Raw genomic sequence first — 24,936 nt, 5'->3', positions numbered from 1 at the left:
TTCAGTAGAAAAAGCGCTCAGTGAGCAATCAACGATTATTGGTTCTTGCTATTAGATCCCTAAATCTAGACCAATTACATTGACAAATTACTCAACTGTTGTGCAACTGTTGAGTCTGCTGAATGCAGCCAATGGCTCCTGCTCACAGGACGCGGCAACGCTTGCCGCGCGGCGGAAGTTCGCGCAACAGCCAATCAATATGTTGTTGTTCGTGAGAGCTACATGGTTATTACAGAAAGCAGCATATTGATTGGCTGTCGCACGAACTTCCGCCGCGCGGAAAGTATTGCCGCGTCCTGTGGACAGGAGCCATAATGCTTGCCGCGCGGCGGATGTTCGCGCGACAGCTAATCAATATGCTGCTTTCCGTAATAATCTTCTAGCTCTTACGGAAAAACAACATATTGATTGGCTATCGCGCGGACTTCCGCTGCGCGGCAAGCATTACCGCGTCGTGTGTGCAAGAGCCATTAAACCGGTTCAGTAATTATCGTAGTTAGTAAACTCTTGAATACGATTGGAATATATTTCTAAATCTAAAAGAATAGACCAATCGGATGTGAGAGTTTACTAAATACGGTTGTTACTAAACCGGTTTTAAGCTGCCGTGTAAACTTAGTCAATGGCCTGGTTTACATCGTGCACTTGATACGCGTACTATATAGTAATTTTCTATTAAATAATCTTATGGCTCCTGCATATAGGACGCAATAATGCTTGCCGCGCGGCGGAAGTTCGCGCGACAGCCAATCAATATGCTGCTTTTTGTAATAACCTTTTAGCTCTTACGAAAAAACAACATATTGACTGGCTATCGCGCGGACTTCTGCCGCGCGGCAAGCATTACCGCATCCTGTGTGCAGGAGCCATATCTCTACTCGATTTATCGGGCAGCATTGAGTTGTCATGAATCATGAAAATACTAGATGCTTGTGACTATCATATTTTTCAGCCCTAGTGAAACTAACTCGTACTAACTCCAACTCGAATTATCGTAAACACCCATTATTGAGTACTGTAGACTGTTAGCGAATTCGGTTGCTTGCACTAGTGTGCATGAGTGCGCACTAAGGCTTGTTCATAGTATGTTATTATATTTAAAGATTGTCTTAAATAATTCTCAAATAAATTCTCAAATATTTTTAACCATATGATATGTATAATATCCGTACGAATCATTTTATTAGTTAAAATGTTTTTAAATATGTATTTAAGATACGATCTTAAATATAAGAATGTATTGTAAACAAGCCTTAATGCGCACTCAGTGCGCACTAGTGCAAACTACCGAATTCGCTATGTGACACGTGGGGAAAAGTAATGGCGTAGAGCTACTCAACTGTCCAGTGTGCTCAGCCATATATTGAAACTGAAACTGACACGTGGGAACGTAGCTCAGGCGTCTCTGATTATTTATTGGAGATATATATGTATATATATATGTATATATATACTAGAGAGAGGATAAATATTGTTTCTCCTTTGATCAATTCATTGAACATTTTAGAAAAGAAAAATGTCAGAAGTTATTGAAGAAGAAAATACAACGGACAGTTCAAATGAATCAAAAGAGACTGAGAACACTGAGAGTTGCAAAAATTGTGGAAAAACATGCAACCCTTACGATAACCCAGCATTACATTGTAGTGGTGGATGCAATAAAAAATTACATATAGAATGTTTAAAAACAGGCAGTGTACCAAGTTCTTTCATGGGAGACGTTTTTTTTGAGCTTAATTGTGCCTCTTGCAGTTCAGAAGGTGAAGAAACAGTGATACGTAATAAGATGCCATGGCTCACTGTTATTATCTTGACTCTTTATAATTTGTATAAAAAATCAAGTGGTATCAGTAACAGAGGATATTTTCATTGGAAGTCTGACATTAGTACTTTTGTAGATAAAAATTGGGATACTCTGTTTAAAAAGTCTGTGTAAGTGTTTTATTTTACTGTATATTTCATATATACCTATATATATGTATATTGCATACATAGTTTTAAAAATTTTTAATGTCATTTAGGAAAAAGAAAAAGAATTGGATGGGCACTATTTCTGGCACACTATCTCATTATGGTGGAGTATATTTCAAATCTGGTACCAACGAATTAGGCGAGTCTGGATGGTGGAAATTATTGGATACCAGTCCTCCTGAAGTTTTAATTGCCAGAAGTAATACCACTGTGGTACACTGTGCAATGTATATATTACAAAACATTAATAATTGCATGATTTTTGTTTGCAGACAATAAAGTAATACTAAATAGAAAGAAAAATTCAGATACAAAATTATCTTATAAGTCGTTTGTAGATGGCAGTTCTGCTCTGTCGGACTCTAGTACTATTTCTGTTGGAGGGGATAGCAGTTGTAACACAGAACTGTTAAAGCATCAAAGTTCATCTACATATACTCATGTTTATATTCAACCTACTGAGACATTGTCTGATTTCCTGTTTGAGTGTGATGAGCCAAATGGTACGTATTAGACAGTACAAAATGTGTAAAATATATTTATGCTAAAGAAGTTTTGTGATATAGATTCGTATACTAATGACACACTACTGTACAAGGATAACGTTACATTGGCAAGTGAGAACTATATTTTCCCTGATTTAATACACGACTTTGAATATGAAAACACCAATGTTCAGTCAGCAGAGCTCATGGAAGGTTATGAGTGGTTATTCAAAACAAGCCCTCCAATGCCAAATGATAGTAGTAATGAAAATAAAAATATAAAGGAAGAAGAGTACGACGAAGATAGCAGTGACAGTCACGTCTCTGTACAAAAACAGCCTCCAGTTTCGTTATTCAAAGGAACAAACCGCCGTAAATGGCCTTGGGATAAGAAACTTGCTATTACTGGTAATTTTCCATTGAATAGCGCATATTCGATATAAAAAAAAAGATATATATACATTTTATGTATGTTTTATGTGTGTTCATATATAGATACAAAGATACCACGCATGACGTACCAGGAGGAAGTATATTTGTTACAAAAAGTCAATAAGACTGATCTCTACAAAGCACCGTGCCTTGTTAGAAGGCTATATAGAAAATTAGCGGTGCGTAAAACGAAAAGAGAATTCGGCTTGCCTTTGTTAGATGTCGATTGTTTCGAATCGAAGTCGAGAGCATTCGCGAAACCGTCGAAAAGTAACGACCGGGTATTGGATAGATTTTTCGTCGACGATCTGGGATGCATTTTTGAACAAAGGCTGCAGGGTTACTGCGAACCTACGGCCGTACATAGTCCGTATACAAATAGACTGTTGAAGCCGTTCATAAGGCAAGATACTTGCTCGCGGCCGTTATGGTTAAGGATCATGGAAGAAATGTGCACGAAAGTAAATAAAAATAATCCAGAATGGAGACCGCCGCCCAGAGCGTCTATTGATTATTCCTACATTAAACCGCAGCATATCCCGGCGATCAACAGTCTCTGCAACCAATTCTTCTGGCCTGGCATAGATCGTAAGTATATTTCGAGATCTTTGGGAATTTGTTGACACGCGAGTGTTTCCGGCGCAATCGTCAATCTGAAGTATTCACAATGTCTTCTTCTTTTATTTCAGTGACCGAATGTTTACAATATCCAGACTTCACATGCGTGGTATTGTATAAAAAATTGGTCATAGGTTTTGCGGTATTGGTGCCAGATGTTGGATATAACGAAGCCTACATTTCATTCATTTTAACACGACCAGAGTGGCGGAATGCTGGCATCGGCACATTCATGTTATATCACTTAATACAAACATGTATGGGACGAGATGTCACGTTACATGTGTCGGTTACAAACCCCGCCTTGTTATTGTACCAAAAATTCGGCTTCAAAATGGAGGAGTTGGTTCAAGACTTTTACGACAAGTATATGCCGCTAAATTCGCAAGAGTGCAGGCATGCTCTATATTTACGTTTAAACAGATAGAATACAAGGTTTTAATCAATTTATAAATTTCTTTTGGTTCCTCTATAAAATATTTTTAGTACACAAAGCATCTGAGCTCATTCTCCTTCAACTGTAAATTCCTTGGCCAACTTTGAAAGAAGATATATAATTAAATTTCAAGTTAAAATTCTATAATTTATCTAGAAACTTGCGTTTTAAGGAAATGCGCTTAGCGAAGAACATCCTTCGATTACTGAGAAACTTTCAGCAGGATAATAATAGCAGCAACAATGCTGATAATACAAAACACTAAGATTATGTGAACAATAATAAGAATAATATTTTTAATCTGTAACAATACTTTTCAAATGTCTGAAGCATAACTGGAATGTAGCCAATTATCGCTCGTGATAACCATATTGTTAAAGTTTCATAAAGATAACACTTGTAATCAACTGAGTACACGTGTAAGATAATTCGAGAACTTTTGCTCCAAAAGTAAACAGTCATAAATTTTAACAAAATCACGTGGTTAAAACGTACTTACACGTAGCTTACATCATGTTAACTTCACAGCTGTTATTAGATCATTAGAAGAAAAGAGAAGTTTTTAAAATATTTTACAAATATGCTCTCGATCGCGTGTCATCTTTTGAATGCCTTTTTGTTTCAACGTATTTCGTGATAAATTTTTTACATATATTCTCTCGTTTTTTAAATCATTGACTTAGATCTTAGATAATCGCGACAAATGAACAGTCTTAATTCGATCATTTCTCAACGACTCGCACTAACGCGTACCTCATGTGCGCGCCGTTGCGGATTGAAAACTCGCGCCAAACGGAATCGTTCGGCTGACGTCATAGGCGGGGAGCGCTGCGGAACTGGCGTCGATCCATTCTCGAAAGTTCCGGAAGCTGCTAGATGGCAAGTTCATATATATGGCCTGCGCCGCTCCGCGACAGTTTAGTACGCGACTGAACCAACGGAAAGTGTTGAGCGTCCCTTGGATTCGCGCTCGCGATTGTTCTTCACGGGATTTCGCGAACGAGCCTGTACGAGCTCGATATTTGGCCATCCTTCACGAGTGCTGCGTGAAACATAGTGCTTGAAGAGAGTGATTACGAAATAACGACAGTGAGTAATACTGCTAACGTTAGCAGCAGTAGCAGTAGCACCGAGAAACGTAGAGAAAGCGAGATCTGTCGGATCGACACGCGCCTTTTAACCTCGCGACCCGAGTTCATCGCGATGCGCGAGTCGTGGAGAGAAACAATTGCTACGAAATGTCGAAACGCTTGCACGCGCTCTCCGTATGTTTTCGCCCCGTGGGGCCGTCTGTTCTCGCGCGACGCGCTCGTTTCGCCTGTGATTCGTGAACGATATAACGACATCGATGACGACAATGACGACGACGACGACGACAATGACACACACAGGGCTCGGTCCCCGAAGGGTGGGGTATTTATTTTTGCGTTGCAGCTTGAAATCGCACGAAGGAGCGAAACATTCGTCGCGTATTCGCGCTCATCATTGCCAGAAATAGATATCGGTGATATGTACGTGGGTGTGTTGGAGCGAGCGCTGGCTTCCCGATGCTTCTCCGCCTCTCGACGCGCAGCGCGCGAGAAAAAATGGCAGGGAATTCGCGTAGCGACGCGACAAGTGCTCGCGTCACGCGAGCGAGCGACGCGATTCCGTCACGTCGTCGTCGGGACGGCGCGGACGCGCGCTACGCGCGACCGTAAAAAGCGTACGCGAGCGAGCAGAGGGTGGGCGGGCGAGCAGGAGCGCGCGCGGAACATCCGAGAACGTATCGCGCTTCCACTTCTCGTCTTCCCTCCTGATCGCGATCGTGCGCGCGATTCGTCCGACACACGGCTACGTGTGTGTTCCACAGCGCGTGAAAATATCATGGCGGTGAGGAGGCGAAGGTACATAGCGCGAGCACACGTGATTTATTAGGCGGTGAACTTTCCTTCTGAGCTGTCGACACGAATCGAGGTGAATTTAGAGCGACCGAGGGCGTGGAAACACCATCCCGACGAGATCGCGAGGCGCGCCGAAGATTCGTCTGCAGTACGCGGAGTAAGCCAAAAAAAAAAAGAAAGTCAAGTAAAAAATAAATATAATCTACTTCGCTTACGCGCGCGCACGTATACTCCAGCTCCCTTGCGCTGGAAGTATTTTTCTCACTCAAGAGGAACACTTTTCCAATGTGAAGGAGTCGGAGTACAGGTACAAGCGAAATAAATGATTTTTATCTCTCGCTCCAATTTACACGCCAAGCTTACTCCGCATGTCGCAGACGAGCCTCGAGAGATGACGGTAATGCTATTCTGATGTTTTCCTTTGCTTCTTTTTTTCTTTTCTCCTATCTTTTCAGGAACGATAAACTGGAATGGGGAAGGACTATTACAAGATACTTGGCATTGCCAAGGGAGCGAGCGACGAGGAGATAAAGAAGGCTTACAGGAAGTTGGCTTTGCGATATCATCCCGACAAGAACAGGAGCGCTGGCGCCGAGGAGAAGTTCAAGGAGATAGCAGAGGCGTACGAAGTGCTGTCGGACGCTAAGAAGAGAGAGGTTTACGACAAATTCGGCGAGGAGGGCCTCAAGGGGGGTGCCTCGGCCGGCGGAGGCGGAGGAGGCGCCACGTATACTTTCCACGGTGATCCCAGGGCGACCTTCGCGCAATTCTTCGGCTCGGCGACCCCGTTCCACAATCTGTTCGAGTTCGCCGGCAACCGAGGATTCGGCTTCCACGACGACGACATGGATATTGATATGGATCCGTTCGGGCTGGGCATGGGGCCGCCGCGACCACCCGGCCAAGGTGGTGCCTTCAGATCGCACTCATTCAACTTTGCGAGCCCAAACACCGGCAAGGCGGCCGGCAAGGACCGCGCTCAGGATCCGGCGATCGAGCACGACCTGTATATAACCTTGGAAGAGATCCTGCGTGGTTGCACGAAGAAGATGAAGATCTGTAGACGGGCGATACAGCCGGATGGCAGCACCAAGAAGGAGGACAAGCTACTCACCATCAACGTGAAGCCAGGCTGGAAGGCTGGCACAAAGATCACCTTCCAGAAGGAGGGCGATCAGTCGCCGCGAAGGGAACCCGCGGACATCGTCTTTATTATCAGAGATAAGCCGCATCCGCTGTTCAGGAGAGAAGGCAGTGACGTTAGGTACACGTGTAAATTGAGCCTGAAGCAGGCTCTATGCGGTACTATCCTCGAAGTTCCTACTCTAACCGGCGAGAAGATACCCTTGAATCTGACGAGAGACATCGTCAAGCCGAATACGGTCAAGAGGTTCCAAGGACACGGTCTACCTTTCCCCAAAGAGCCGTCGCGGAAGGGCGATCTGCTCGTGTCGTTCGACATCAAATTCCCTGATACTTTGACGCAAAGCGCCAAGGATATATTGTACGACACTCTACCCAATTGAGACCCTGCATACGTTATCAGGTGTCGCACACGGACGGGGGGGTATATATGTATATCGACACATTCGGACACCTCGAAGCCATACCGATCGGCGGGAGTCTCGTGTGCGTTCTAGTACACGAAGACGCGGCGACGGAGGCCACGACAGCGGCGACAACGAGGACGGCCGCGGGACGAACGGGAGCGACACGACTTCGAACATCCTCCGCGACACGTCCGTAGAGGCACAGGAACCGCAAAAAAGAAAACGAATAGATCGATTATTTTTATGTCTCCTCCGACTTTTCGTTTCAACGACCATTACTCTCCTCTTTTCATTCGCCAACCGCGATTTGATCTTGGTACACTCTGCCTCTACACGACGTGCAACGTTGAGCCGAATCGATAGACTCTGAGGACGAATATGTATATTAAATTATATGATTATATATTATAGAGAGAGAGGATTTCTGCTGTATCGCTAATTCGTGTGATTGTCGCGTCAAAGTTTATTTCTTTTTCCTCTATTACGCATGTGTATGTTGTAAGTGAGGATGTATGTTACGTATGTGTGCATGTATGTATGTATGTATATGTGCGCATATCTCGAGGTGTGTGGTGTAAATGTGTGTGTGCTTACGTACGCGTTATACGTGCGAAAGCTGTAAGACAAAGTGTAAGTGCAATATTGGAGACTTGAGAGCGTTTCAATTGAGATTCATGTGCACGCACGATACGAATTGTTAAAAAAAAAGGAATCGCTTTAATAGCCCGGGAACGCTCGGGACGCGGACGGAAGAAAGGGAAACGATGAAACAGAAGTTTCGGACATTGCTTGGGCGGATCCTGCGAATCGTTTTTTTCGTACATACAAATCTCAAACGGAGGAATTTTTGTTTATATTAAGTATTAAGGCAGAGAAACACTAGTACACGCAGCTAGGCGCGATCGTAACATCTGTAACGTCGAGCCACACGTTGTCCTGTTATGTAACGTGCTCTTAAGTTTAATGGTTGATTAATTATTTGTACGCTGAGAATAATACGAAAATTATATTAAGTTACACGACACAAGATGCAGCCTTTTCTTTCTTTTCTCTCTCTCTCTTTATCGCCCTCAATTCTCCACAACCCGCTCCTGTGTACGAATATACGAATATAATATATCGAGACACTCTTAAAATAGATGGCGAAGTGGGTTGACGTCATCGCTCACTCTCTCTCTCTTTCTTATCCTATCTCTCGAGACACTTTCTCAAATGAGTCGAGGAGAGCGCACGTTCAAGTCTACCAAAAAAAGCTATACTACGCTTCTCCTCATCTCCCAAATAAAAACTTGTCAATTAATAACTACTTATCTTTGTTAAATTGTAACTGCAAAAGTGATTGCTAAAGTAATTCTTTATGGAACAACAACTGAGATATTCTCTACAGACGATTACCCGCCCTTATCTTCTTCGCTACCGCTGATAACTGAATAATTGATATAGCTGAAATAACGTAGCGCTGGAGCAGCCGTTACGCGGCTGCGGGCAACTCGATGTAATCCTTGTCGATCCATTCGTCTTCGTCGGGCGGGGAAGCGATGCCGCGCGAGACCGAAGTCAACAATGGCAAGCCGTCCGGACCTAAGGTCAGGTACTTAATGAACCGATCGGCGACGCCGAGGCGATTCCGCGCGTTCTGCGGCCCCAGTTCCCCGGCCTCGTTCTCCTTGCGCCGACGATCACTCCGCGGCAACTTCTTCCCAAATAGGAAGTCTTCCGGCAGGCAGTGATGCTGACGGCAGAAATAATCCCGGCTCTCCTCGGCGTGGCACCACGTGCCGTCCGGGAAATACGGGTCGAGGCCGAGGTCGTTTAATTCTACACGCGGCGCGTAATAAGCGGCGATGTCTCTTCGCCGGCAGAATATAGCGCAAGCCATCCACGGCTGTTCGGGCACATGGGTCGCCTGCAGTCCCTTCGCAGTGACATCCAACTCGGGCAGGCTATCGCTGAAGATGCCGCACTTAAGAGTGGCGAACTCGCCGATCGTGCGGCGTTTCTTCTTGCAGAGTCTCTCGTCCTTGCACAGCAGCACGTCGTAATGCAGTCCTTTGCAGGCTACGGCAGCTCTGTGATTCCGATCCTCGCAGAATCGTCGCTTGACACGAGCACCCTTGGACCTTTGTAAGCAGCCGCTGGCGCAGGGACTCTCCTGCCACTCGCTCCAACTGCCTTTCTGGCTGTCGTCGGGCGGTGATTCGAGCACGGGCACGCATTCTCCACCACGACACTCTCTGCCCGGCGCACAGTAAGTACCTTATAAGAGGAAAAGCGCAATTAGACGATCGAATCAGAAAGTAATTAGTGGGGAAAGGCACGTACCGTCCAACGCCGGTCCTGCCAAGTAGTAGCCGCTCCTGCGGGGAGTCTCACATTGCAAAGACTGACACGCCTGGTACAACGTCACCGCGCTCGCGTCCTTGTCGCGTAGGAGTAGCTCGCATTGTCTCTTGGCGGTCCACTCTCTTCCGGGTAGGTCACGATATCGCGTGTGATCGAAAGTCGGCTCCGAGGCGTTCCGCGCGTCCAAGAGGCAGGCTTTCGTGCGCGGGAGGGCCTCGGCTATCTCACGGCTACAATCGGACCAGATCGTCTCGCCTCGAGTGCCCCTACTAGGAGACATTATGTATCCGTCCTTGGGGCACGCGTTGCCGGTCGAATCGTGATGCATTCCTAAGCTTTCGAACGAACAAATCATCGTCTCTAATAGCGCGTGTATTTGCACCTCGCGTGAGATAAAAGCACCACTGTCTGGACACGTACCTAACTCTGGATCTTCTTATCGTTTTGGTCTTTTTAAATACGAACATTTAAACTTTTAATATTGGATATATACATACATTGAATATATACATATATTTTACGTTCTGAAAGTTTAAATATTCGTATTTAAAAACCAAGACAATAAGAATGTGTCTAGAGTTAGATACATGTCCCGGCATTAGTATCTTTACCTTACGGTCATACGAGTGAGCTAATTCGTCGTACATATATTCGACACGAAAATTACTCGAGAACGCAATTTGCATAAGTCGTTTTTTCCTTTTGCTTGCGCAAATCAAGCCCTCCCGTCATCCCGCGCGTAAAAGTACTCAACCGAGGTCACACATCGAAAACTGACACACTTCGCGGGAGATATTTCGCGTCTGTATGTATAGTAATCTCTCTTCATTTTGTACAGAGTCATCCGAAAAAAAATCGCGACGCAAAATGCACGTAAACTTCTGGACGAAAAGCTTCTTGACGAGTATGTTTTGTAGGAGTTTCGGTGTATCTCGGGAGAATCTTCCCATTGAACAACGGAGACATAATTCACGTGAAACATACTTGTCAGTGATATTTTGTCCACGACTATACATATAAGTCGACATGATGGCCTCAGTATAAATCACAGTCAGATTACTAATATTTTCCAATCCTTTAGAAACATTTGTTTCTAAACATCAGTATAAAGCCACAATAAAGCAATCTACTTATTTCACATGTCGCTCACGCTTCTTTGAATAACCAATAAATAATATTTAGATTAGAAATAATATTTAGATTAGAAAATCATAATTGTCTATTTGCATGTTAAGGAAATTATGCCAATCTGTATACACAAATCGGCACATACGGAAAAATATCATTTTACTGCTAAAAAAGCAATTATTCAATTTACTTTTCTTAATAATAGCCTCGACATATAACCTACATTTTAGGAAAACTCATTATTGTATACTCAAAAGAATTTGTTCTCTTTGCAAAAATATTATAAAATTTCATTGAAGAAAAAGATGATCTGACTCTATACGGTAAGCAAATTGAATTTTTGTTTTAACATAATATTTTTGATTTAAATGCTAAACCTGCTAAAATTTCAGAATGTATTTCTAACAATGCTCATGACGAACTTATGATAGATTTGTGGACATGTAAACTTATGAAATATTCGAAACAAGTAACATTTACTTGAATATACGATACGTATTTTGCTGTATGCATGACAGCCTTAACACGCAGTATAATCAGTTTATTAATATTTTCTATTCGTACACATTTATTCCTGGACATCAACGTGAGGCTATTATAGCGACAGATTACTGCTTCGACGCATCATTCCTGCTTCTTTCGATAATCAATAAATAAGAAATCAATAATGCGTACGACTAGAAAATCCTGACAAGTTATTTAGATAGAAGAGTAAAATCACGACGAGATCAAAGTGATCAAATCATGAGTTTTCATACACACTTCTCGTCACTTTGACGTCATCGTGATCTTCTGTTCTGCTTGGATTAGCCGCATTGCATGTCCAGACAATTATGCCGGTCTGCGTACGTAACGATCGCCCGACATGTTGCGCAACTTACTTATGACCGATCTCGTGCGCAGCGATGTACACCGACGTGAAGCCCGCGGACGGATACGGCTTGCCGAGCTGATCCGTGACTCCCAATTCCGCGATCACGCAGGAGTAGCGCGGGATGCAGATACCGCCGACCGCGGCTAATCCCATAGTGGCGCCGTTCCGCTTGCCGTTTTCGATCGCGTAGAGATCCAGTCCGGTTACGTAAAGGCCCATGTCCCAGTGGCGCGGATGTGCGTCCTCCGGGGGATTGCGAGCCATCGCGTAATTGCAGAACGAGTCCAACAGACTGCCTCTCTCGCCGCCGAAATGCGGCAGGTCGAGCGGCTGCCTTTGAATAATGTCCAGGCGTACCAGCGAAACATCGATGGGAACACCGAGGCTCGGGTGATGGTATAACGCTTGGATACCGTTCACGTACGCCAGCAACATATCGCGGATCTTCTCGTCGTCTTCGTCTAGAAAAGGCGAGAACAAGCGATACGCGGCTTCATCGAAGAAGACCGCGAGCTCCAATGTTAACTTGTCCTTCGCAGCTCCTCGTAAGAAGCGACGATGTTGCTCCATAATCGACTGTAGCCTCGGTTTAATGGGACAGCCCGGCGATCGCTTGACCAGATGGGGTTCGCCGAGAAGATCGACCTCTTCTTCTTTGTACGGATCGTCAACGAGCAAGGGCGACGAGGCGAGGCTATTTCGCAGCGGCGTAATCTCCAGTGTCATGTTCTCCAGAAAGATGAGTCCATGCTATTCCCAACAAAGATAGATTCGTCTTACATAAGTGATGAGAAATATGTATGATAAAGTATATTAATGCTGGTTTTGGCGTCCGAGTTTGAATCTGTGTTTTTATGGATTTTGTTCCCAACGTTTTGAGAACACCTCAGTTCACTTGACCAGCAAGAGGAGCAACCTAACGCTACATTCTGCATCAGATTGCACTTCTCTTCCCGATGAAGGGAAATGTTTGAAAGGAAATGCACTGAAATGTTTGAGGAAACGTTGGAAACAAAGCCACAAAGAGCTTCGCTCCAGGCTGGAAGCCAAACTTAGCGAGTTATATTATTACCAACCAGTCCGCGTTCTTGACAGAAGCTTACAGCCGCAGAACCGACGTGATCACTATGAAGATAATAGCAAGGATTTGGCGCACTCAGTAACGATAACTCTTCCGTCACACCTTTCGCATTGTGCTTCCAGATCTGAAAATCAGATGCCACGATCTTGTCGTTCCTGCGTAGAATTAGCTGAATCAATTGCCCGAAGACTTTAAAAGTGAACGGAATCTGCAAATTAGACAGCACAGTCAGTAAGGCATGTGTGCTCTTTGAGCAAAAAAAAAGAAAAAAACACTAAGTATGGTAAAAACACTTATACCTCTGGTGCGCCTTTCATATCCCATACCGACAGTAATATCACTTGCGTATTTCGTGTATTACGCGCGTACACTTCGTTCAATAAAACTATCAACAGCAGTCTCAGTGCGGAGGACATGCTCTCTACGCGGCGCGTGTGTGTGTGTGTTTCAAGTTCAAGTGCTCTTGAAAGAGTATAATATTAACGTCTCTCTTTATATATTTAAATACATATACACATACGTTTATAAAACCCGCATGTTCATTATCGTTTCGGAAATTTGTGTACAAAATGCATGCTGGCACCTGTATTTCTCAAGACACCCAGGCCGGTGTCATCGACATCTACGTTCTCGCACATACTTCCTTTTCGCGCTACGTATTTTTCTCCGATTTATTTTTTTTTTTTGCTTTTCGATTTTGAGCTGTGATCAGTTTCATCTACATATCGCAACCCGCGACGGCGGTGTAATAACTTTTCTTCGGAAAAGATCGATGCTGTATCATCGCTGTGATATGTGTAATATGTAGCGATAACAATACGTAGTTGACTTTAATTGACAACAATTCGAATTCTTAGATCCTAAAATTAAGATCGGTATCAAATCTGTCATTTATTGTACGTTGATGTGAACCGCGTACCTCGCACAATATTTGACTCGGTAAAAGAGGTAGCGACAATTACGCTCGGGAGCCAGAGTCATTTACACTTTGCTCTTTATCGGGAATACCGCTAGAAAAAACTGCTAGATGCGGGAAGGTAGAAATAATAGAGAAAAACCTTACTTGTTACAAATAGTAATAGTATTAAAATATTTCAATAAAAACAATAAATAATATAGTTGCGTTCAATAAAATTAATAATCAATAGAAGATTCGGCAGTGTGTCCGACATGCTTGGCAGAGGGCTATATCGTTACAACTATAAATGTATAAAGACCCACAGGAGATTGTTAAATAATGATCGTTTAACTAATCCTCTCAAAATCTCCGAAACGCGATGTGTGACCGCCGTCCTTCCCTCCCTTCGCATATATAAGTAAGACAATGCGAGACAATGTAAAAAAGAAGGGACCTTTATACAATCAATGTCGCGCCGACGAATGCCTCGGATAAATCGTCGACTCGAAATACTATTACTTGATGATTACTCTATTCTTCTTTCGCAGCACCCACGCGTGATGCCCAATACGGGTGCACCACTCGAAACTATGTAAACTCACTCGCAAGTACCATTTTCTTTGGATATTCCACGTATATAATCGTACAACGACGTATGTAGATGCGCGTGCAAAAAGAACGAATTTTCCCATTTTCAACGTTCCCGCCAAGTGACTATTTCCCCGCTCTGTCCGTTGTTACAATAATTCTATGAGCCACAGTGAACACTTAGGTATACATCTTCCAGAGACGGTGGAAGATTTAGCCGCATATAAAATTTGCAGCAAATATTTGCTACGAACACACAGAGGTTTTGCTGGCTTGCTCTTTTTTTCCCTCTTTTCTTTGCCGATGCCAATTGTGTTTCGACCGGTCCGTCGTAATGCACGCCTGTAACACGTATGGTACATTGTTCTCTCTAATATACTTCTCTAACGTGTTTAATATGCAGTAATTATGTGTTATGTGTATGTATATTGCATATGTGTGTACGTATACAGGCGCGGATTACAAGACTCTTTTGCATATTATACAAAAACACATGGCATGTCAATCTCGGTGGTATTGTGTAATCGTGTTAAAAAGAGACCAAATTGATAATAATTATTTGCAAAGCCTTACCAAAAAAGACTCTGATCACTAATAATATTATTAAGTTAAAGTGCTACGAATCGGAGAGTAATGTCTGATAAATCTTTGTCAAGGTCTTTAAATTCTTCTTAATACACTTGCGTATATTGCTAATAAGTTTACGATCTCACTCCGCGATTCCCTTAATTATCGTATCAAGCCCATCTCGAACAATATTAAACGAGAATTCGGAACGGAACTCTACTTGTAAAGCATGTAAAGAATAAGACTTACCAGACACATGAACACATATATAAATTTCTACAAATGCTTTTTCATATTACAAGTTTACAAAATATTTGCCAACATTATAAAATTACAAATAAAATTCTGCTCCGCATTCTACTGGGAATTACAGAGTCGTCCGAAGTGGGCTTTAATTAGCCTCGTAACTATTCTATCTTTCTCTCTCTCTTTCTTTATCTCTCTCTCATTGCGATACAAATATATCTTACGACAGATGTGGAAAACAAGCGTCGGTTCGTCGATTTTGTAGGTATAACTAGTCAAGCGCTCCCGTATAGATACAGTTTCTCCCTTCATTAACCTTTAATAGAATACATCGTACGAAATAGTTCTCCTGTATGTGTCGCACAATTAGGGATGTGTTCGCAATTAACACGATACAAGAGAAATATATGTGTATGTGTGTGAGTGTGATAATCGATAACGAAACACAAATAAATAAAAAATGTAAAAGCGAAAACAACGCCCGCCCCTATTCGTTATATAATCGAATACATAAGAGCAGGCAAATTCTCCATGTTTCTCAATATGTGCAAGAAAAACTATCTTTCGCACAATAAAGATGGAGTTAAGATTGTTCATCGTTCGAGGGCCATTGTCCAGAATGGTTCCAATCCCAGTCCTTGCCTTTAGGGCGAAATTTGCTAGTGCTCGCGGAATTATTCCAATCACGATGAAAAAACTTTTTTTTGAAATGATGTCGCTCGGGGTCTGGTTGCCGCTGGTATTTCAGAGGTACCGAGGAGGTAGACGCGCCGTTTGGGGGATTGCCGTTGGATGGATTCGGAGGACGGGGACTGGTCGGAGAGGGTGTTCTCGGCGGCCCTAACGCTTCGTCGGGCGACGGTACTACCGGCGGCGGTCCTGTTACCGCGCTGTCTGAGCCTAATCCGCTGTCCGGACTTGTGTTCACTCCTTCGGTCGATCGCCTGCGTTTGTCCAACTCTGTAGAAGCAAACGCGACCAAGCGATCGAATCCGGAGCTGATGCGATCTTGCCAATCAGCTTCTCCGTCTGTAAAATAAATCTTACTTGTAGCCGTTGTAATGTACATCGCGCTCAAGCATCAGGCAAGCGATATATCGCGGCAAAATTTTCATAAAAATAAGCCATTAACCCATACTGATATGATACAATTTACTGTTACTATTATACTTTTTATCGTTACATATGAAAAACTACGTGTGTAATGTAACTACATGTTTGGAAAACGCAGGATATATATGTCCTGTATTAAAGTTGTTACGAGTTGCCTGAATTTAAGTCAAAAGTCTATGTATGCACATACCTACTGCTAATAAGTGGAAGTCACGCGACTCCTCATCTTATATAGCAATATGTACAATGCAAATACATATAGTATTCAGAAACTCTGGCGATATTTCAAGTAGAATACGTTAAATAAACTACATTACATCACTACAAAATGTGAATGTTCGGAAAAGAATGTGCATATGCAGGAAAGTGAGAATTAATTTTGCGTCTATATACCGTATCACACATATATACGATGAGAGTAATGTGTCTCTTAATCTAAAAGAAAAAACAAATTTCTCGATCGCTGCTACATTGACGTGTCAAGTACAGATTACATATCTTTTTACATGCTGAAGTGTAGGCGAAAATTAAAATGTACTAACATGAATATTCTTTTATATAGCAGCCGAACAACCTGAAACAGCTGTATCGAAAAGTGAACACGATACTACATTAAAAATGAATTTGTCATGCAACATGCACTAGAAGTAAAACCCAGCGATTAGAATATATATCTCCTGAAATTTTTATTCACAACATGCGCCTATGTATTCATCCACGAAATAGCATCTTGTATCCTTGTGCGAGTCTGGCTTATTTTCATGGAAACTGATTTCTAATTTTCACGTGTCTTTTGCAACATGGAAGGGGACGTATGCTGCCCGCGCGCACATCTATGCGGCAAACAATATACTGGATTCTGATATGTATATATATACGATTTTTTGGCAAATAGAATCGAAGAATATAGCAAATTATTGAATTTTGATTAGCTCCCGTGAGACAACTCACCGGCGACTAATTGTATTGACGAACCAACCCACAGGCAGCCGTACTTTTTCATTTCTCCCTCTGATCTGTGTCTCTCAATCTCTAATAAAACAAGCTTCAGGGAGTTCTCTGAGCGAGATCGAGTATGTGACAGACAGAGCTAACCAACAAACAGCTACAGTGCATCTAACAAATACAGCAAACAACAACAAAAATAAATATAAATAAATAAAAGTCAGGTACCACCTCCGTAAGATAAGCTATTAGTGTGCATATAAATATACGGTGAGATGCATAGTGTAGATAGTAGACACAATGGTATCTAGAGAGTTTAAGCGAAGTCATGTGTTTAGCATCGTGTAACTATTTGGAGAAGATTTTTGGTATTCTCGTCTGTAATTTGTAATGTCGCACTGTACTCTTATGTTCCTTATTATGCAGAGCTAATAACTAAAAAACAAAACAAATGCAACTATGCAGGTAACATTCCTCAAATTGCACAAGGAAAGATATTCTCGTGGAAGATGTGTCGAATTAACGGTCGAGACGTCTTACTTATCTAACTCGGTTTCAATTTGAACCGCGAATAATAGAGAAATAATTGGGCAAATATACAGGGTGTATGACACAAGATTTTCAAAAGCGTACGTGTGCAGATAGATTAGGTCAAACTGAATAAAATTATTTTTTTCATCAATATCTTGAAACTTTACGTGGTTATTTGAAAAATAGTAGAAAAATGTTTCGCTCAGTTTGACTTGATCTACTTACACACGCGCTTTTGATAATCTTGTGTCAGACGTTTTATATATATATATATATATATATATATATATATATATATATATATAGACGAATCTAAAAGTACGTATTATAATCACGTCTCGAGGCACAATATCAAAATATCACGATAATCTTTGTACAGCTACTGTACCAAATTGCCAAACCTGCAGAAGCAGATTACGCAATGTCTGCTGTGAATTTTGCCGATAGCTTGGTAGCAGAAACACAACGGAATCTGCTATTAGAATATGATGGCAGAAACCAAGCAAGATTGGTGACTATTTAAGTGTATTTAAATACGGAATGTACTGCTGCACTTGCTCGATTTCTACCGTCAATCTGCTGTCAAATTATGCCATCAGATTCTGTTGATGTAACACGAGTTTAATGCAAACACTAATGGATGGACCCAAGCTATGGATCTGCCATTGCAACATGATCGAATCTGCTACCAATCTACCCGCATATCGCTAAGATTTTGCTCATTGGGAAAGCGTATTCGGTTGGGAGTGATAGTATCATTCCAAAGCATGTGTTTTCAACTAGTATATTCTAACGGGATATGTAGAATCTCAAAAAGCGTTTGCTTCACTCACCATCATCAGTATTTCGTTGCCTCCGCGTCATCTGGGGTTCATCGACTAGCGGTGTCGACATATTAGAATGCGGTTCCACGAGGGGACTTAGAGATGCTCCGCTCACCGATGAAACAACCGCTTCCGTTTTTATTGACACAGCAGGTTGCGATTGGCAAATCGCCGTCATCGTGCCGCTTGTTGTCGCATTGGCACTACTGTTACCGTTACTTGTATACCGTGAGTACGGTTGAAATCTAGAACTGCAGAAACTAAGTGTTATACTGTACGCTTTCGATCTCATGCCGATATTCGAGATATTCACGTTCGATCATCGTTCGATTGTCACTACCTTCTGTTGTTGTTGGAAAGCGGCAAGTCGACTTTGCCGTTACCATTAGAGTTGTTCAATAATCGTGCATGTAACGAAGCCGCGAGTCCTTCTACGGGTAACAATTCTCCGTTCGCTACGTTCTGAGAAGAATGTAGCGACGGTGTTGTTGAATGGGACTGTGTTTGTGATTGAGAAACATTATCCGAAAAGTACGACTCGTGATAAGGCTTGATGTCTGCTCGCGGCAACTGAACTGGCGTGTATCTGGAGGAGAACAGTCACATCTGAATAGCGTGTCCCGACAGAAACGTGTGTTACAGTCGTACGAGAAATAAACACGAGGGATCGTGTACCTTTGCGGTTGCGTTACCGGAGTGAAAAGCACGGATGATCTCGAACTAGTTGTCGGGGTGGATGTGGAAATTCCGGAGGAGATAGGTGCATAACTGGCCACATGCGCCAAAGTCGATAAACCAGCATCTCCTTCAGCACTCGCCGGCCTGCTAATGGGCGAGTATACGGTTTCGGGTCTTATCATCGCACTTATATCGACAGTGGCGTTTATGATCGATTGATTCGATATCTCTAAGGTCCTCTCAATTTCCCCGTTGACGAGCTCGCCGATCGTTCTAGCACCGAGCAATCCATTTCCACCTGCTACAAGGCGATTGTCATGACTCGATGATTGTCTAGAATCAACTGTCGATCTGTCGGATGATGTCAAATGAGATGAGAGGCGTTCTTGCGATAGATGACGGCGAAGAGCTAGTTTCGCGGGCGAAACCTGCAACATGAGCACCGATGAGATATCGCTGTGACAATTGGTTAGAAATAGGGAATGCGAGAAGCGAGAATTTTTACTTAAGATTGCAAGATTGGCTAGTCAGTCAGCTCAGCGCACTCACTTGGGTATAATCCGGAGTGGAAACATTCTGCGATATCATGAGACGTTTCCTCTCGGGTTCGGACTGATTTGGCAGTTGCACATGCAGTTGGAGTTGCTGCTGCTTATTTCTGTTCTGCTGATCTTCGTTCAATACGCTCGTGATGATGCTTTTCAATCGGTCTTCGAAATTAGCCACTCTGGGCGGTTCTTGAGTTCTACCTGATGCGTCTTTAACAGCCACCTGTGATTGCGTGGATGAAATGGACGATGGTGTAGTAGAGAAGCTGAGCGACGCCTGCGGTAGTCTTGTCCTGGAATTATTGTTGGTATTCGTACTCTGTCTGCTCGGCACACGACCTGCCTCTATTTGTCTTCCTGTTTCTAAGATCTTTTGCGCCAATATTTCTGGATTATTCTCTTGAATTTTCCCAATATCCGGAACGTCCGGCCAATCTTGCGATCTTGAACGACCCTCTCTGTTTTTTCGCGCCGCCCCGTTCTTAGTAACTTGCGATTGAAGGTGTAAATTTTGCATATGTTTACTTCCCATTGCATCCCTCTGCTGCTGAGACACAGCTATTGATTTATTTTCGGTAGTTGTCCTCTCCAATACATTCAATTCGTGCTCAAGCTTCGAAACCTATTATACAGAGCAAGCTCAATTAAATCGAAAAGCAATAACTCTCTCTTTTTCTCTCTTTCATATTCACAAGATGCAAAATAGTACAATAAATAACGCAAATTGAATCAACATTGAAAAAAATACATACTTGAGAATGTAATCGTTTGCGCTGAGATAGAGTGGCAGAAATTTCCTTCAATATATAATCCTGCGTGAGCGATTGGGATAAATTCGATATGCCATTAGTATTAGCGTGATTGTTATATTTCTCTTGTAACTCTTGGTGTCTAAGCGCCACCAGCCTGCTCTGTTCAGTTTCTATGGACGCCACTTGCGCTTGCAATTTGCTCGCCTTAGCTTGCAACTGCTTATGCCGCAGAACTATTTCTTTGGCTTTCGCCAACAGATCCCCGGGTGATGTAGCATTGATACCTAATTCAGTCATTCGCGCTTTTAAGAGAGCTACGCTGTCGTCTATCAAGACCTTGATTTGTTTCTCCAATTGCGCCGCTCTCGACTGAAGCTTAGAATTTCTTTCTCTTTCTTTGGAGATATCCGTATTGACGGATACTCGATAGCTGGGAGTCCTCATCGATTCTAACATAAGCATGAATTGGTCCCTACAAAAGAGTTAACCATCACTGCGACACGAGCAAAAGTACAAGCACTAACAACATGAAGAAGAGGATATGTGAATCTCATATTTTCGTGTATAAAAAGGTATCAGGAGCGAGATAAACAAGTATCAAAAGTGTACCTGTACATGTCCAGAAGTATCTGTAAAGCATACGGAGTCGCGGACGGAGCAGGCGGTATACTGAGTTCCTCATGTACGGAAGTGGAATGCGACTGCAAAGAAAGCGACAATGAAGAGAGTTGTTGATCTACACAACCAGGTGCCGGTGGAGGTTTCTTCCCGAGAGCTTGTGGTGATGTACTGAGTAAAGTTTGACTGTGTAACAAGTCTAACCCAGATATATTAATCGCCTTCTTAGGCTTAGCCCTCTTAACACCTCGTCCTCTCTGTCGACCTCTGGCTGGAGCTTTCGTGATGCCGTTACTTTTCCTATTGAGCTTCCTCCTTATTTTGTTCGGTTGACGACGACTTTTTATAGTACTGTCGTCCAAGTCGGAGTCGCTGTTTGTCCCGTGTTGTTCCGAATGATTCGGACTATCTAGTTGCCTCGAAAGATCTCTCTTGGCTCTGTCACTTCTTTCGTTCCTATTAGAAACCTTACTACTATTGCTGGCAGTGTTGTTTATCACAGAATCAGAGTTTTCATCTAAGCCACCTTGTTTATTGTTCTTCAAGCGGTGGAAATAACGTTCTAATTTAGTTCGATCGATAACGTGCAAATAATAAGACACCGGCTTACCAGTCCAAGAGACGGAGCCTTTTAATGGTGACATCTCGGACACGTGCATTATCGTGCCGATATCTGTCGGATATAATAATATCGAAATTAAGATCACGGCGAATATTCGAGATTTTCATAAAGATTGACCATATAAATATATTACCACTGAGATTTCTATCCGTTATACGAAAGTTCAACGGACAGAATGATTTTGATGATACTATACGCGCGCCGTCCCGTAAATCGGCGAAGCGCAATTTTAGTTGGTGGTCAACCGTTGGGCCGAACGCAAAATTGTTAACAAACACTATCGTAGCTCCTGTAATGCTCTCGCGGTGTTCGTCCGCCAAGAAGTCCCCTTTTATCAACCGATATTCCCCGCATCGTTTCCCGTACCAATTTAGCCATTTTCGAAAGTTCATTTCCATGCTCTGTAAGATGGCGAAATGACTTCCTTACATACTCACATTATCCAAAAAAAAAACCAATATAATCGAACCATTTGATCATTTTCATAGTACGTACCTGCGCGTATCTCGATGGTACATCGGCCCTCTCCACACCTATGCAAATTTTGCATAAAGTTGCAGCTGCCATCTGAAGAACCACTTGACCAACTCCAGAACCCAAATCGACAAAGACATCGTTCTCTGTTACGGCGATCTGGTCGATCATCTGACACACAAGTTCATAACTCGTTTCGCCATATACTTCAGGTGAAAAAGGTTCATATTGATTTAGCTTGTCTGGTTCAACAACAGCTTGATTGTATGTCTGCTGCAATATATGACGAAGTAAACCCCTACTAGGTCTCTTATTTAGTCTCTGGGATGGTAGGCTAGTGCCTTTCTCCTGTGGATATCCAACAAACCCCAATTGAATTACACCAGAAGTATATGTCCAAGTATTATGGCTGTCGCAATGTTCACTGCCAGCATCAAAAATTTATTGCTCGCAATAATGATGAGTGTTGTGTATACTACAGATCTTCAGTACTGATAGTGAATATTGGAATACAGCCCATGTATGTTGTGCCTAGTCATATGAATCATACCAATAAACATACCAATTGTACTAAACTATCAATTGCTCTGTTGAATCTGTCACATAAGTTTTTCATACTTTCATAATCTCTGGTATCATAGTTACAAAGAATATTATTTTCTAAAGGTAATTTCAGGTCTGGCAAATCTTCGCAAACCCATCGCATGGTTTCAACAACGTCCAGTGCTCCATCGTGACGATCCTATAAAATTGCAACAAAAGAATATGTAAATCTTTGCAACTATTGCAACAAAGCAATATGTAAATCTTCAGAAATGATAATATTTTGAAAATGAAGCGGATAAACGCTAATTTCTCATCAAGTACGGATAACATTATTTGTTTCGACAAACACGTCACGTAACGCGCACAGACACGGATACAATATAAAAACAACGAATGAAATAAACAAATAAACGCGTGCGTATTGCCACGTGAGATCACGTAACTCGTGCTCGATCAGCTGTCACGGTCTCATTTGTTACGCTACACTCTCGTTTCCCTCCTCCGAAAAAATGAGAAAAAAAGAAAAAAAATCTACTCACATAAAATCTGTTACGTTTAGATCTACTCACAGATCCTGATCCGGATGTAAGTGGCCACTGGTACACGATCGGTTCTGCTCCCGCTGGCGAGTGCAAGCGCAGCTCCATTTTTCTCCTCGGGTTCCGCAGGCGAGAAAAGGAGCAGACATACGCGCGCACGCACGCACGCACGCACGCACGGACGTACGCACGTACGCACGTACGTACGCACAAGAACCAGACGCTCTCTCTCTGCACGGATCCGAGGGACCCGTTGGATACGCCCGCTCAGGGTGACGTGATGTAACCACAGAAAGCCAACGGTATCGAGTGACTGGCTGTCTATTGAAGGGCTCGAGGCAGGCAGCGGCCAATAGCGAGTAGGAGGAGGCAGTGCTAACTGAAGTTAAAACAAGGACGATTATCGGAGCGACGACGTTACCCTGTCTCACACTGGGACACAATCACCACGTAGACGACGCTCACGAACCCCCCCCGCACCGCGGTCGCACTTCCTCGGACATAAAAAGGTTCGAGCGCCCACGTTCAGCGAAGCTTCTACGAGGTGGTCGAGGGTTATCCAGCTTCGCGGCGTGCATGCGATCTACGTGCTACGGGGAGGGTGCTGGATGATTCAACGGGACGAATCACCAGAAACGCGATTAACGCACTGTTACGGGGAAACACTCACTACAAAACACAGACTATTGTGCTGCACTTGGCGAACGGCGTTCGGGGGGGATGACGACATCAAAACATGGCGAACATGGCGTATGTACGTCATGTCTCTTCCCTCTGACGTGCATACCCGCGCGGCAGCACGCGCGACACGGAGGTGCCGTCGATGTAACGACTGCTGTACATAAAACGCGGAAGCGACGCAGTATCCAATCAATGCGCCGTTTTTCCACAAGAGCCAGAACTTGATTGGCCGCTACGTCGCTTTGTGTCCACGCGCCGAGCGTTTTCGCGTCCTGTATGTCGCCACAATGGTGAATTCCCATGCGTCCAACGCGTCCGTGTCCAGCAGCGCCCAATAGGAGAGTCTCCTTTCTAGGTTAGAGACCTCAATCCTTATTCTAAACTCTCCTTTACGAATAAAAGTCGACATATATACATAGGTCCGTATTCTGTGTTCTCTTTTAATGATAAATGAGCCTCTAAAAGAGGCTTAGGAGCCACCTGATTGGCTGAGAAGCTACATTTAAGGCACTTTTATCGATAAAAAAGGATTCAGAATATGGGCCATAGTATTGAAAGTGGTGAAAGGTCCTGTTGAATAGATCTGTATACTATTCCGAAGAGAGAGAGAGAGAGAGAGAGAGAGAGAGAGAGAGAGAGAGAGAATACATAGACCATTTCTACTTACAATAAAGCGCTCGAGACTTATGGCTTATATATAATTGAATAACTGTAATATTCACCATTTTCAAAGACAGTACACTTCTAAACTGACAGTATCTGAATCTTCTTCTTATTATTATTATTATTTTACCTGAACTCAGACTAATCTCAATTTCATATTTTCATTCAAGATACCGAGATATTTCCAAAAAAATCAGTTCCGAATGTATTCATACACGTAATCTGACATAACGGCGGTTAGATCGGAACTTAAAGGACGTCTACATTGGATGTAAGTAATAAGAAATAGGAAGTAAAAGTAA

The 24,936-nt window shown here is 42.9% G+C and overlaps 4 protein-coding genes across 10 annotated transcripts; 2 read left to right on the top strand and 2 right to left on the bottom strand.

The window, feature by feature from the left end:
• The first annotated feature begins 1,299 nt into the window (after positions 1-1,299).
• Positions 1,300-4,017, top strand: LOC116840661 (cysteine-rich protein 2-binding protein). Its single transcript, XM_032807650.1, has 6 exons — positions 1,300-1,932; positions 2,022-2,170; positions 2,244-2,474; positions 2,538-2,864; positions 2,952-3,476; positions 3,578-4,017. Exons 1-6 carry the CDS (start codon positions 1,517-1,519, stop codon positions 3,931-3,933), a joined length of 2,004 nt encoding a protein of 667 aa, XP_032663541.1. The 5' UTR covers positions 1,300-1,516; the 3' UTR covers positions 3,934-4,017.
• An 807-nt stretch (positions 4,018-4,824) lies between these two features.
• LOC116840662 (dnaJ protein homolog 1-like) lies at positions 4,825-8,402 on the top strand. Of its 3 annotated transcripts, none has more exons than XM_032807651.1 (2): positions 4,825-5,031; positions 6,281-8,402. In XM_032807651.1, exon 2 carries the CDS (start codon positions 6,296-6,298, stop codon positions 7,349-7,351), a length of 1,056 nt encoding a protein of 351 aa, XP_032663542.1. In that variant the 5' UTR covers positions 4,825-5,031; positions 6,281-6,295; the 3' UTR covers positions 7,352-8,402. The 3 variants fall into 3 exon arrangements, with proteins under 3 accessions (XP_032663542.1, XP_032663544.1, XP_032663543.1); XM_032807653.1 differs by lacking the exon at positions 4,825-5,031 and adding an exon at positions 5,092-5,828; XM_032807652.1 differs by lacking the exon at positions 4,825-5,031 and adding an exon at positions 5,092-5,898.
• A 309-nt stretch (positions 8,403-8,711) lies between these two features.
• LOC116840660 (A disintegrin and metalloproteinase with thrombospondin motifs adt-2) lies at positions 8,712-13,242 on the bottom strand. Its single transcript, XM_032807649.1, has 5 exons — positions 13,101-13,242; positions 12,797-13,009; positions 11,728-12,470; positions 9,698-10,053; positions 8,712-9,631 (listed from the first exon to the last, which is right to left on the bottom strand). Exons 1-5 carry the CDS (start codon positions 13,215-13,217, stop codon positions 8,847-8,849), a joined length of 2,214 nt encoding a protein of 737 aa, XP_032663540.1. The 5' UTR covers positions 13,218-13,242; the 3' UTR covers positions 8,712-8,846.
• A 618-nt stretch (positions 13,243-13,860) lies between these two features.
• LOC116840659 (histone-lysine N-methyltransferase, H3 lysine-79 specific) lies at positions 13,861-24,101 on the bottom strand. Of its 5 annotated transcripts, none has more exons than XM_032807646.1 (12): positions 23,961-24,101; positions 23,291-23,669; positions 22,768-22,947; positions 22,227-22,553; positions 21,865-22,132; positions 21,101-21,782; positions 20,492-20,963; positions 19,741-20,361; positions 19,189-19,619; positions 18,854-19,099; positions 18,523-18,764; positions 13,861-16,129 (listed from the first exon to the last, which is right to left on the bottom strand). In XM_032807646.1, exons 2-12 carry the CDS (start codon positions 23,396-23,398, stop codon positions 15,684-15,686), a joined length of 4,023 nt encoding a protein of 1,340 aa, XP_032663537.1. In that variant the 5' UTR covers positions 23,399-23,669; positions 23,961-24,101; the 3' UTR covers positions 13,861-15,683. The 5 variants fall into 5 exon arrangements, 3 of the variants coding, with proteins under 3 accessions (XP_032663537.1, XP_032663536.1, XP_032663538.1); XR_004377393.1 differs by adding an exon at positions 17,165-17,593 and having other exon boundaries at positions 15,982-16,129; positions 23,291-24,066; XR_004377394.1 differs by adding an exon at positions 17,165-17,329 and having other exon boundaries at positions 15,982-16,129; positions 23,291-24,066.
• Between the last annotated feature and the right edge of the window lie 835 nt (positions 24,102-24,936).

The sequence above is a fragment of the Odontomachus brunneus genome, unplaced genomic scaffold (assembly GCF_010583005.1).
Source record: "Odontomachus brunneus isolate Ranch 3 - 2012 unplaced genomic scaffold, Obru_v1 Obru_scaffold_011, whole genome shotgun sequence".
Classification (NCBI taxonomy): Eukaryota; Metazoa; Arthropoda; class Insecta; order Hymenoptera; family Formicidae; genus Odontomachus; species Odontomachus brunneus.
The sequence above is the reverse complement of the archived record's forward strand: the minus strand, read 5'-3'. Positions and strand labels throughout refer to the sequence as shown.